Genomic DNA, 14,328 nt, shown 5'->3' with positions numbered 1-14,328 from the left:
CTCCCTAAAATTTAATGATACTCTCTCACCCCAACTCTCATTTGCCCTTTTTTTTTCACCTCTTGCACCTTTCTCTTGACCTCCTGTCTCTTTCTTTTATACATCTCCCACTCAATTGCATTTTTTCCCTGCAAAAATCGTCCAAATGCCTCTCTCTTCTCTTTCACTAATACTCTTACTTCTTCATCCCACCACTCACTACCCTTTCTAATCAACCCACCTCCCACTCTTCTCATGCCACAAGCATATATATATATATATATATTTTTTTTTATCTATTTATTTATTTTGCTTTGTCGCTGTCTCCCGCGTTTGCGAGGTAGCGAAAGGGAACATATGAAAGAAATGGCCCAACCCATCCCCATACACATGTATATACATACACGTCCACACACGCAAATATACATACCCATACATCTCAATGTACACATACATATACACACACAGACACATACATATATACACATGCACACAATTCACACTGTCTGCCTTTATCCATTCCCATTGCCACCTCGCCACACATGGAATAACATCCCCCTCCCCCTCATGTGTGCGAGGTAGCGCTAGGAAAGACAACAAAGGCCCCATTCGTTCACACTCAGTCTCTAGCTGTCATGCAATAATGCCCGAAACCACAGCTCCCTTTCCACATCCAGGCCCCACACAACTTTCCATGGTTTACCCCAGACGCTTCACACGCCCTGATTCAATCCATTGACAGCACGTCGACCCCGGTATACCACATCAATCCAATTCATTCTATTCCTTGCCTGCCTTTCACCCTCCTGCATGTTCAGGTCCCGATCACTCAAAATCTTTTTCACTCCATCTTTCCACCACCAATTTGGTCTCCCACTTCTCCTCGTTCCCTCCACCTCTGACACATATATCCTCTTGGTCAATCTTTCCTCACTCATTCTCTCCATGTGCCCAAACCATTTCAAAACATCCTCTTCTGCTCTCTCAACCACGCTCTTTTTATTTCCACACATCTCTCTCACCCTTACATTACTTACTCGATCAAACCACCTCACACCACACATTGTCCTCAAACATCTCATTTCCAGCACATCCACCCTCCTGCGCACAACTCTATCCATAGCCCACGCATCGCAACCATACAACATTGTTGGAACCACTATTCCTATATATATATATATTTTCTTTCTTTCTTTTAAACTATCTGCCATTTCCTGCATTAGCGAGGTAGGGTTAAGAACAGAGGACTGGGCCTTTGTGGAATATCCTCACCTGGCCCCCCTCTGTTCCTTCTTTTGGAAAATTAAAAAAAAGAAAAAAAAAAAATGAGAGGGGAGGATTTCCAGCCTCCCACTCCCTCCCCTTTTAGTCGGCTTCTACGACACGCAGGGAATACGTGGGAAGTATTCTTCATCCCCTATCCCCAGGGATATATATGTATATATATATATATATATATATATATATATATATATATATATATATATATATATATATCTTTTTCTTTTAACCTATTCGCCATTTCCCGCATTAGAGAGGTAGTGTTAAGAACAGAGGACTGGGCCTTAGTGGAATATCCACACCTGGCCCCCCTCTGTTCCTTCTTTTGGAAAAAAAAAAAAAAAAAAAAAAAAGAGGGGAGGATTTCCAGCCCCCCGCTCCCTCCCCTTTTAGTCGCCTTCTACGACACGCAGGGAATACGTGGGAAGTATTCTTAATCCCCTATCCCCAGGGATAATATATATATATATATATATATATATATATATATATATATATATATATATATATATATATATATATATATATATATATTTTTTTTTTTATTATACTTTGTCGCTGTCTCCCGCGTTTGCGAGGTAGCGCAAGGAAACAGACGAAAGAAATGGCCCAACCCACCCCCATACACATGTATATACATACGTCCACACACGCAAATATACATACCTACACAGCTTTCCATGGCTTACCCCAGACGTTTCACATGCCCTGATTCAATCCACTGACAGCACGTCAACCCCGGTATACCACATCGCTCCAATTCACTCTATTCCTTGCCCTCCTTTCACCCTCCTGCATGTTCAGGCCCCGATCACACAAAATCTTTTTCACTCCATCTTTCCAACTCCAATTTGGTCTCCCTCTTCTCCTTGTTCCCTCCACCTCCGACACATATATCCTCTTGGTCAATCTTCCCTCACTCATCCTCTCCATGTGCCCAAACCACTTCAAAACACCCTCTTCTGCTCTCTCAACCACGCTCTTTTTACTTCCACACATCTCTCTTACCCTTACGTTACTCACTCGATCAAACCACCTCACACCACACATTGTCCTCAAACATCTCATTTCCAGCACATCCATCCTCCTGCGCACAATTCTATCCATAGCCCACGCCTCGCAACCATACAACATTGTTGGAACCACTATTCCTTCAAACATACCCATTTTTGCTTTCCGAGATAATGTTCTCGACTTCCACACATTCTTCAAGGCCCCCAGAATTTTCGCCCCCTCCCCCACCCTATGATCCACTTCCGCTTCCATGGTTCCATCCGCTGCCAGATCCACTCCCAGATATCTAAAACACTTCACTTCCTCCAGTTTTTCTCCATTCAAACTCACCTCCCAATTGACTTGACCCTCAACCCTACTGTACCTAATAACCTTGCTCTTATTCACATTTACTCTTAACTTTCTTCTTCCACACACTTTACCAAACTCAGTCACCAGCTTCTGCAGTTTCTCACATGAATCAGCCACCAGCGCTGTATCATCAGCGAACAACAACTGACTCACTTCCCAAGCTCTCTCATCCCAACAGACTTCATACTTGCCCCTCTTTCCAAAACTCTTGCATTTACCTCCCTAACAACCCCATCCATAAACAAATTAAACAACCACGGAGACATCACACACCCATGCCGCAAACCTACATTCACTGAGAACCAATCACTTTCCTCTCTTCCTACACGTACACATGCCTTACATCCTCGATAAAAACTTTTCACTGCTTCTATCAACTTTCCTCCCACACCATATATTCTTAATACCTTCCACAGAGCATCTCTATCAACTCTATCATATGCCTTCTCCACATCCATAAATGCTACATACAAATCCATTTGCTTTTCTAAGTATTTCTCACATACATTCTTCAAAGCAAACACCTGATCCACACATCCTCTACCACTTCTGAAACCACACTGCTCTTCCCCAATCTGATGCTCTGTACATGCCTTCACCCTCTCAATCAATACCCTCCCATATAATTTACCAGGAATACTCAACAAACTTATACCTCTGTAATTTGAGCACTCACTCTTATCCCCTTTGCCTTTGTACAATGGCACTATGCACGCAAAGATTGACCAAGAGGATATATGTGTCGGAGGTGGAGGGAACGAGGAGAAGAGGGAGACCAAATTGGAGGTGGAAAGATGGAGTGAAAAAGATTTTGTGTGATCGGGGCCTGAACATGCAGGAGGGTGAAAGGAGGGCAAGGAATAGAGTGAATTGGAGCGATGTGGTATACCGGGGTTGACGTGCTGTCAGTGGATTGAATCGGGGCATGTGAAGCGTCTGGGGTAAACCATGGAAAGCTGTGTAGGTATGTATATTTGCATGTGTGGACGTATGTATATACATGTGTATGGGGGTGGGTTGGGCCATTTCTTTCGTCTGCTTCCTTGCGCTACCTCGCAAACGCGGGAGACAGCGGCAAAAAAAAAAAAAAAAAAAAAATTGGTACATATGTCATGCATACAAGCTCTCTAGGCCCAATCACTGAAAAAGCCAAGGAAAAATGAGTAAAATATTAAAACAGATCAAAGGAAGTAATGCATTGTTAAAGAAGTACACAACCAGGATGGTGATATCAGCACATGGAAAATGCAACTGCAGAAACTAATGTATGGGGGCAGAGAACTGAATAATTGTGTGGAGAAGTAGACAAATCTGGGAAGTGAGGAATACTTAGCAAGTGTACAATGAATATTAAGGGGATATTATCTCTGTGGACCTTACTGACCCCTTACTAGATACATGGACTCTCACTCTTACTCACAAGATGAGCTTTGCTAGTGGATTACAAATATAAATGTCTCTTTCATTTATTGGTATATAACCCCATCAAATCTTTAAACACAAATTTCAAACAGCAAAAAGTTTATTCAAAACAACTTATCACAAAACATTTACAAATCCTTGTTAAATCTAAGACAAATATAGGAATATTTGGCTCAAAATATCCATTAGCATGTACGGAATGTAAACCCACAAGAGCAGTGATGTACTGGAATCAGATATATGCACAGTGCAGCAATACACCACAAGGCTTCTGCTCTGTAAAGGTTTGAGTTCAAAATACTGACTGAAAGAATATAATTGTAGGAACAATCATTCAGTTCAGCTGCTGGTGAACTATTATATAGTCAAATCTGTCTAGAGGATTAAAAAACGTTTACTTACCTAAAAGATCAAATAATGACTACTATTTATGGGTGAAATGAACTGATATGAGCAAATCTCTCTTTATTTTCAAGCATAAAAGACAAACTCCACTAACCTTAAGATCCTGTGTGATGGAGTCAGAGTAGTACGAGAGACTTAGGTCAGAGGTGAATGATTGACCTGAGGGTATTGTAATGGTAATCTGTGCAGACCCTTCTAGGTGACCTTGTTTAGGCTGACTATATCGACCATAAACCTGTGTCAGACTTTCCAGCAGTTGCACACTCCCACTGAATGTCTGGTCTCTATGTCAGAGAAAATACATTTAATGGCTTTTACCATATTATAAATGCACTACAGTTTTACATAAAGACGTGAATAGATAAATTATTATGAGCACTACATAAAAGTTACAGAAATATTGTACTTCGACATTTTTCTTCATATAAATAGCTATGCAATATCAAGTCTTCCGAGATGAATATACTTAATCATATTCATATTCTACCAATCATATCTGTACTGACAAGGGCTAACAATAGTATCTTGAGATACTAATACACAGGAGGGGAATATGCATACACAAAGACAGAAAGGACACCTGGGGCAGGAAGAAAGTAGAAATTTCTATGGTCTGTGGGCCTTGTTATGGATAGTGGTCTGTGGTTTCAGTGCACTGAACAAGACAGCTAAAGAATGGATTTCACTGAAAGCAACCTTTCTTTATCAGTTTCCTGGTGCTACCTCATTAATGCAGGAAACACTGATCAAGTGGTGAGAGTAAGTGAGCTTGGAAAGGAAACTTGTGCAATGAAGTACCAGGAGAGATTGAGTGTAGAATGGCAAAAGGTGAGAGCAAATGACATGACAGGAATGGGTGAGGAATGGGATGTATTTAGGAAAGAGTGATGGCTTGTGCAATAGATGCATGTGACATGAGAAAGGTGGGAGGTGGGAAGATTAGAAAGGGAAGTGAGTGGTGAGATGAAGAAGTAAAGTTGTTAGTGAAAGAGAAAAGAAAAGCATTTGGATGATATTTGCAAGGAAGGAGTGCAAATGACTGGGAGATGTATCAAAGAAAGAAGAAGGAGGTCAAGAGAAAGGTGCAAGGGTTGAAAAAGAGGGCAAATGAGAGTTGGGTTGAGAGAGTATCATTAAATTTAGGGAGAATAAAAAGATGTTTTGGAAGGAGGTAAATACTGTGCATAAGACAAGAGAACGAATGAGAGCATCAGTGAAGGGGGCAAGTGGGGAAGTAATAACAGGTAGTGATGAAGTGAGGAGATGGAGTGAGTATTTTGAAGGTTTGTCGAATGTGTTTGATGATAGAGTGGCAGATATAAGGTGTTTTGGTTGGGGTGGTGTGCAAAGTGAAAGAGTCAGGGAGAATGGTTTGGTTACAAGAGAATAGGTAGTGAAAGCTTTGCAGATGAAATCTGGCAAGGCGGCAGGTTTGAATGGTATTGCAGAGGAATTTATCAAAAAAAGGGGTGACTGTTGTTGATTGGTTGGTAAGGATATTCAATATGTATGGACTATGGTGAAGTGCCTGAGGATTGGTGGAATGCTTGAATTGTGCCACTGTACAAAGGCAAAGGGGATAGAGATGAGTGTTCAAACTACAGAGGTATAAGTCTGTTGAGTATTCCTGGTAAACTATATAGGAGAGTACTGACTGAGAGGGTGAAGGCATGTACAGAGCAGCAGACTGGGGAAGTGCAGCATGGTTTCAGAAGTGGTTGAGGATGTAAGGATAAGGTGTTTGCTTTGAAGAATGTGTGTGAGAAATACTTAGAAAAACAGACGGTTCTGTTTGTAGCATTTATGGATCTATAGAGGGCATATGACAGGGTTGATAGAGATGCTTTGTGGAGGGTCTTAAGAGTATATGGTGTGGGAGGTAAGCTGCTAGAAGCATTGAAAAGTTTTTACCAAGGATGTAAGGCAAGTGTACAAGTAAAAAAAGAGAGGAGAGTGATTGGTTCTCAGTAAAGGTAGGTCTACAGCAGGGGTGTGTGACATGCTGTTTCCTGTGGGGAGGGGTGCCACCAGAAATGGATGAAGGCAAACAAGTATGAATATATACATGTGAATATATTTTTTTTTTTTTTTTTATACTTTGTCGCTGTCTCCCGCGTTTGCGAGGTAGCGCAAGGAAACAGACGAAAGAAATGGCCCAACCCCCCCCCATACACATGTACATACACACGTCCACACACGCAAATATACATACCTACACAGCTTTCCATGGTTTACCCCAGACGCTTCACATGCCTTGCTTCAATCCACTGACAGCACGTCAACCCCTGTATACCACATGACTCCAATTCACTCTATTTCTTGCCCTCCTTTCACCCTCCTGCATGTTCAGGCCCCGATCACACAAAATCTTTTTCACTCCATCTTTCCACCTCCAATTTGGTCTCCCTCTTCTCCTCGTTCCCTCCACCTCCGACACATATATCCTCTTGGTCAATCTCTCCTCACTCATTCTCTCCATGTGCCCAAACCATTTCAAAACACCCTCTTCTGCTCTCTCAACCACGCTCTTTTTATTTCCACACCTCTCTCTTACCCTTACGTTACTTACTCGATCAAACCACCTCACACCACACATTGTCCTCAAACATCTCATTTCCAGCACATCCATCCTCCTGCGCACATCTCTATCCATAGCCCACGCCTCGCAACCATACAACATTGTTGGAACCACTATTCCCTCAAACATACCCATTTTTGCTTTCCGAGATAATGTTCTCGACTTCCACACATTTTTCAAGGCTCCCAAAATTTTCGCCCCCTCCCCCCCACCCTATGATCCACTTCCGCTTCCATGGTTCCATCCGCTGACAGATCCACTCCCAGATATCTAAAACACTTCACTTCCTCCAGTTTTTCTCCATTCAAACTCACCTCCCAATTGACTTGACCCTCACCCCTACTGTACCTAATAACCTTGCTCTTATATGTGAATATATATATATATATATATATATATATATATATATATATATATATATATATATATATATATATATTTTATTTATTTTTATTTATCTATTTTCCTTTTTCGCTGTCTCCCGCGTTTGCAAGGGAGCGCAAGGAAACAGACGAAAGAAATGGCCCAACCCACCCCCATACACAATGTATACACACACACACGTCCACACACGCAAATATACATACCTATACATCTCAATGTACACATATATATATACATACACAGACACATACATATATACCCATGCACACAATTCACACTGTCTGCCCCCATTCACTTCCATCGCCACCTCGCCACACATGGAATACCATCCCCCGCCCACCTCATGTGTGTGAGGTAGCACTAGGAAAAGACAACAAAGGCCCCATTCGTTCACACTCAGTCTCTAGCTGCCTTGCAATAATGCCTGAAACCACAGCTCCCTTTCCACATCCAGGCCCCACACAACTTTCCATGGTTTACCCCAGACGCTTCACATGCCTTGATTCAATCCACTGACAGCACGTCAACCCCGGTATACCACATCGATCCAATTCACTCTATTCCTTGCCCTCCTTTTACGCTCCTGCATGTTCAGGTCCCGATCACACAAAATCTTTTTCACTCCATCTTTCCACCTCCAATTTGGTCTCCCACTTCTCCTTGTTCCCTCCAACTCCAACACATATATCCTCTTGGTCAATATTTCCTCACTCATTCTCTCCATGTGCCCAAACCATTTCAAAACACCCTCTTCTGCTCTCTCAACCACACTCTTTTTATTTCCACACATCTCTCTTACCCTTACATTACTTACTCGATCAAACCACCTCACACCACACATTGTCCTCAAACATCTCATTTCCAGCACATCCATCCTCCTGCGCACAATTCTATCCATAGCCCATGCCTCGCAACCATACAACATTGTTGGAACCACTATTCCTTCAAACATACCCATTTTTGCTTTCCGAGATAATGTTCTCGACTTCCACACATTCTTCAAGGCTCCCAGGATTTTCGCCCCCACCCCCACCCTATGATTCACTTCCGCTTCCATGGTTCCATCCGCTGCCAGATCCACTCCCAGATATCTAAAACACTTTACTTCCTCCAGTTTTTCTCCATTAAAACTTACCTCCCAATTGACTTGACCCTCAACCCTACTGTACCTAATAACCTTGCTCTTATTCACATTTACTCTTAACTTTCTTCTTTCACACACTTTACCAAACTCAGTCACCAGCTTCTGCAGTTTCTCACATGAATCAGCCACCAGCGCCGTATCATCAGCGTGCAACAACTGACTCACTTCCCAAACTCTCTCATCCACAACAGACTTCATACTTGCCCCTCTTTCCAAAACTCTTGCATTCACCTCCCTAACAACCCCATCCATAAACAAATCAAACAACCATGGAGACATCACACACCCATGCTGCAAACCTACATTCACTGAGAACCAATCACTTTCCTCTCTTCCTACATGTACACATGCCTTACATCCTTGATAAAAACTTTTCACTGCTTCTAACAACTTGCCTCCCACACCATATATTCTTAATACCTTCCACAGAGCATCTCTATCAACTCTATCATATGCCTTCTCCACATCCATAAATGCTACATACAAATCCATTTGCTTTTCTAAGTATTTCTCACATACATTCTTCAAAGCAAACACCTGATCCACACATCCTCTACCACTTCTGAAACCACACTGCTCTTCCCCAATCTGATGCTCCGTACATGGCTTCACCCTCTCAATCTATACCCTCCCATATAATTTACCAGGAATACTCAACAAACTTATACCTCAGTAATTTGAGCACTCACTCTTATTCCCTTTGCCTTTGTACAATGGCACTATGCACGCATTCCGCCAATCCTCAGGCACCTCACCATGAGTCATACATACATTAAATAACCTTACCAACCAGTCAACAATACAGTCAACCCCTTTTTTAAAAAATTCCACTGCAATACCATCCAAACCTGCTGACTTGCCGGCTTTAATCTTCCGCAAAGCTTTTACTACCTCTTCTCTGTTTACCAAATCATATATATATATATATATATATGTACAGAGCATCAGATTAGGTAAGAGCAGTGTGGTTTCAGAAGTGGTAGAGGATGTGTGGATCAGGTGTTTGCTTTGAAGAATGTATGTGAGAAATACTTAGAAAAGCAAATGGATTTGTATGTAGCATTTATGTATGTGGAGAAGGCATATGATAGAGTTGATAGAGATGCTCTGTGGAAGGTATTAAGAATTTATGGTGTGGGAGGCAAGTTGTTAGAAGCAGTGAAAAGTTTTTATTGAGGATGTAAGGCATGTGTACTTGTAGGAAGAGAGGAAAGTGATTGGTTCTCAGTGAATGTAGGTTTGCGGCAGGGGTGTGTGATGTCTCCATGGTTGTTTAATTTGTTTATGGATGGGGTTGTTAGGGAGGTGAATGCAAGAGTTTTGGAAAGAGGGGCAAGTATGAAGTCTGTTGGGGATGAGAGAGCTTGGGAAGTGAGTCAGTTGTTGTTCGCTGATGATACAGCGCTGGTGGCTGATTCATGTGAGAAACTGCAGAAGCTGGTGACTGAGTTTGGTAAAGTGTGTGAAAGAAGAAAGTTAAGAGTAAATGTGAATAAGAGCAAGGTTATTAGGTACAGTAGGGTTGAGGGTAAAGTCAATTGGGAGGTGAGTTTGAATGGAGAAAAACTGGAGGAAGTGAAGTGTTTTAGATATTTGGGAGTGGATCTGGCAGCGGATGGAACCATGGAAGCGGAAGTGGATCATAGGGTGGGGGAGGGGGCGAAAATCCTGGGAGCCTTGAAGAATGTGTGGAAGTCGAGAACATTATCTCGGAAAGCAAAAATGGGTATGTTTGAAGGAATAGTGGTTCCAACAATGTTGTATGGTTGCGAGGCGTGGGCTATGGATAGAGTTGTGCGCAGAAGGATGGATGTGCTGGAAATGAGATGTTTGAGGACAATGTGTGGTTTGAGGTGGTTTGATCGAGTAAGTAACGTAAGGGTAAGAGAGATGTGTGGAAATAAAAAGAGCGTGGTTGAGAGAGCAGAAGAGGGTGTTTGAAATGGTTTGGGCACATGGAGAGAACGAGTGAGGAAAGATTGACCAAGAGGATATATGTGTAGGAGGTGGAGGGAACGAGGAGAAGAGGGAGACCAAATTGGAGGTGGAAAGATGGAGTGAAAAAGATTTTGTGTGATCGGGGCCTGAACATGCAGGAGGGTGAAAGGAGGGCAAGGAATAGAGTGAATTGGAGCGATGTGGTATACCGGGGTTGACATGCTGTCAGTGGATTGAATCAAGGCATGTGAAGCGTCTGGGGTAAACCATGGAAAGCTGTGTAGGTATGTATATTTGCGTGTGTGGACGTATGTATATACATGTGTATGGGGGTGGGTTGGGCCATTTCTTTCGTCTGTTTCCTTGCGCTACCTCGCAAACGCGGGAGACAAAGACAAAGCAAAAAAAAAAAAAAAAAAAATATATATATATATATCTTTCTTTCTTTTATACTATTCGCCATTTCCCGCATTAGCGAGGTAGCGTTGAGAACAGAGGACTGGGCCCTTGAGGGAATATCCTCACCTGGGCCCCTTCTCTGTTCCCTCTTTTGGAAAATTAAAAAAAAAAGTGAGAGGGGAGAATTTCCAGCCCCCCGCTCCCTCCCCTTTTAGTCGCCTTCTACGACACGCAGGGAATACGTGGGAAGTATTCTTTCTCCCCTATCCCCAGGGATAATATATATATATATATATATATATATATATATATATATATATATATATATATATATATATATATATATATATACACACATACATATACATACATATACATACATATGCATACACATACACAGACATATATATATATATATATATATATATATATATATATATATATATATATATATATATATATATATATACATACATATACATACATATGCATACACATACACAGACATATATATATATATATATATATATATATATCCCTGGGGATAGGGGATTAAGAATACATCCCACGTATTCCCTGCGTGTCGTAGAAGGCGACTAAAAGGGGAGGGAGCGGGGGGCTGGAAATCCTCCCCTCTCTCTTTTTTTTTTTTTTTTTTTAATTTTCCAAAAGAAGGAACAGAGGGGGCCAGGTGAGGATATTCCAAAAAAGGCCCAGTCCTCTGTTCTTAACGCTACCTCGCTATCGCGGGAAATGGCGAATAGTATGAAAATATATATATATATATATATATATATATATATATATATATATATATGTCTGTGTATGTGTATGCATATGTATGTATATGTATGTATATGTATGTGTATGGATGTTTATGTATATATATGCGTATATGAGTGGATGGGCCATTCTTCGTCTGTTTTCTAGTGCTACTTCGCGATGCGGGAAACGGCAATCAAGTACAATAATAAAAAAAATATGTATGTGTGCCCTAGTCTGTGGACTGACTGCCGTAACCAGGATTTGAACCTATGTGTTCGACCCTGGGTGGCCCGTGAATGCATCATTGTCAGGAATGCTAACTGTTGTACCACATAAGTCTGTACATTACCACTATTATACCTTACAGACCTGGTTCCTGGCTCCTGAATTCCACTTTCCAATGAACTATCATATCTCCTCTTCATGTCGTGTCTCACTTTAACTCTTACATTGTCCTCACTTACCACACAGTCAAATTTGAGCATTACAAAATCACATTTTCAAAATGGTGTATTATAGGTAATACTCTCAATATCCATGCTAGTATGTGTGAAAATAAGAGCTAGTAATGATAGTATATCAGTCCTTTTAATCCTAGTAAAATCACTCACAAGCTGGAATAGGAAATTTTCCTGTACACACACCAAAAACTTGATGTCTCCATAATTCCCCAACACCATAATAATCCATGGTTTCTGTCTGTCTCTTTCCATGTGACTTTTGATTTTTCTAAATGATTATTTGTATGGTTTCAGCAAAGTCAGACTATTCAAAGTCCACTAGAAAAGCATTCAGATGTGAATGCCAGGTACTATCATCTGCTATTATCTATCTATATCTCAGCCCATTCCCTTTGGAAACTCCCTCAAAGGGGTGGCCAAAGCAAGAGTCTCCATAACTGGTGAGCTCCATTGTTGCATCTTAGGTAGGTACATGAAGCCATAAACAGCAAAACTCACTTGTTGTAGGAGGCAGTGAGATGCATAAGCTTGCCTGTCCCTGCAGTCACTTGAGCCTGGTAGATCTCATAGTCTTGCTCCTCTTGCTTTTCTAATGCCACCTTCAAAAATGGAAAATAGAATGATTTTCTTTTCATTGATATATGAGACAAGCAGTGCATGCATTAAAGCTGAAAGGATAAAGAAAGGGAGTCTTGACTACAATTTCTAAGTTTCTGTATCAGAAAGACAACACCAAAAGTGAATATATCTTTGAAGCTGGCAGAGAATTAAATTTTTTTTTCCAAATTTCATTAATCACTGATAAGAGTAATAAAGATTAAGCATCACCAATCTGAAAATCTGAAATCCAAAACATTTTGAGCAGTAACATGACATTACAAGTTGAAGGTTCTGCACCTGACCTCACTTGCCCATGCTGGGCTCTGACACCAATTTGTTACAAACCATCATCACCACCAAACCTACAAGCATTACTCACTATTTTTTGCTTATTCTCTGCTCTGTGTGAATAAGTGTAAGAAAATAATTGCTTATCAGTAGCATACATATTCAGAGTCAGGAATGAAGGTGATGCCAAACAACCACAGATTGTCCACATGGGTGGCTAAGGTTGTGACACCTTAGCTTTCTGATGGTTCAGTGTTACACAAACTCGGTTTCATGGGCAAAATTATTAAAGATATTGTTTATATTACCTTCAGGCTATATGTATAAGTTGGATATAAAACAAATGGATTTTGTGTTTTGACTTGGGTCCCATCTACAAGATATCTCATTATCTATTGTCTATCATGACAAATGCAGAAAACAGGATGGTATGGAAACAAATGGGTGAGCTGAAACATCCTTGTTTTGACCATTCAATTGTCTTCCTCATAAGATACTGATTCCAGCATTTGGCAAGACCATGTTTCCCAGCAAGTGATGGTCTTACTGTTGGATGCCTTAGTGTGTCATTCTCTAATTTGATCACTTGTCCTGCTGCCTCCACCCATTCACAGCGATCTCCATTGCCTGACATGCCCAGCAGATGAACTCAGAACTCGTATTGATGTTGTTCTTAATCCCTTCCTCTAGGTAAGCTTTCACACTTTCACTAAACAGTCGATGCCAAGGCAACTACAGGCAAGTGACAAACCATTTAGTGATAGTGCTCAAGCTTACCTAGAGGAAAGGATTAAATACAATGTTAACACAAGGTCTAGGTTCATCTACTGGTCACATCAGGCAGTGGGGATTGCTCTGAATGGGTGGAAGCAGCAGGAAAAGCAATTCATTCAGAGAGCGACACACCAAGGCATCCAACTGAGTGACCATCACTTGTTGGGGAACAGTCCTGCCAAATGCTAGAATCAGTATCTCCTGAAGTAGACCACTGAACTGTCAAAACACTGAGGTATATCTCAGCTCTAATCTGTTTGTTTCCATACCATCCTGTTTTCCACATATTATGCATACGCAAATATTCCAAAAAAAAAAAAAAAAATCCAAAATTCAAAACATTTCTCGTCCCATGCATTTCAGATAAGGGATACTCAACCTGCAATGAAGAGAGGAATAATAAAAGAAAATAATATTTAGAAAGATCATATTACTGCACTATTATAACAATGTTTTTAGCTATGCAATAGCTACAATAGCTGTAGTATGGTAATAAGAAAATATTTGAAAAATAAAGAAATCAAATTTGTATCAATGATGTACTT

The 14,328-nt window shown here is 40.9% G+C and overlaps 1 protein-coding gene across 1 annotated transcript in view; it reads right to left on the bottom strand.

Moving 5' to 3' along the window:
* The window catches only part of LOC139761481 (uncharacterized), a 248,581-nt gene that overhangs the window by 116,393 nt on the left and 117,860 nt on the right, over nt 1-14,328 (bottom strand). The window contains exons 24-25 of the mRNA XM_071685735.1: nt 12,620-12,720; nt 4,547-4,736 (exon numbers count right to left, since the gene is read on the bottom strand). Coding sequence (XP_071541836.1) covers nt 4,547-4,736; nt 12,620-12,720 — 291 coding nt within the window. The remainder of the gene's footprint in view (nt 1-4,546; nt 4,737-12,619; nt 12,721-14,328) is intronic.

This window comes from Panulirus ornatus, chromosome 40 (assembly GCF_036320965.1).
Source record: "Panulirus ornatus isolate Po-2019 chromosome 40, ASM3632096v1, whole genome shotgun sequence".
NCBI classification, from domain to species: domain Eukaryota; kingdom Metazoa; phylum Arthropoda; class Malacostraca; order Decapoda; family Palinuridae; genus Panulirus; species Panulirus ornatus.
This window is presented reverse-complemented; position numbering and strand designations above follow the sequence as displayed.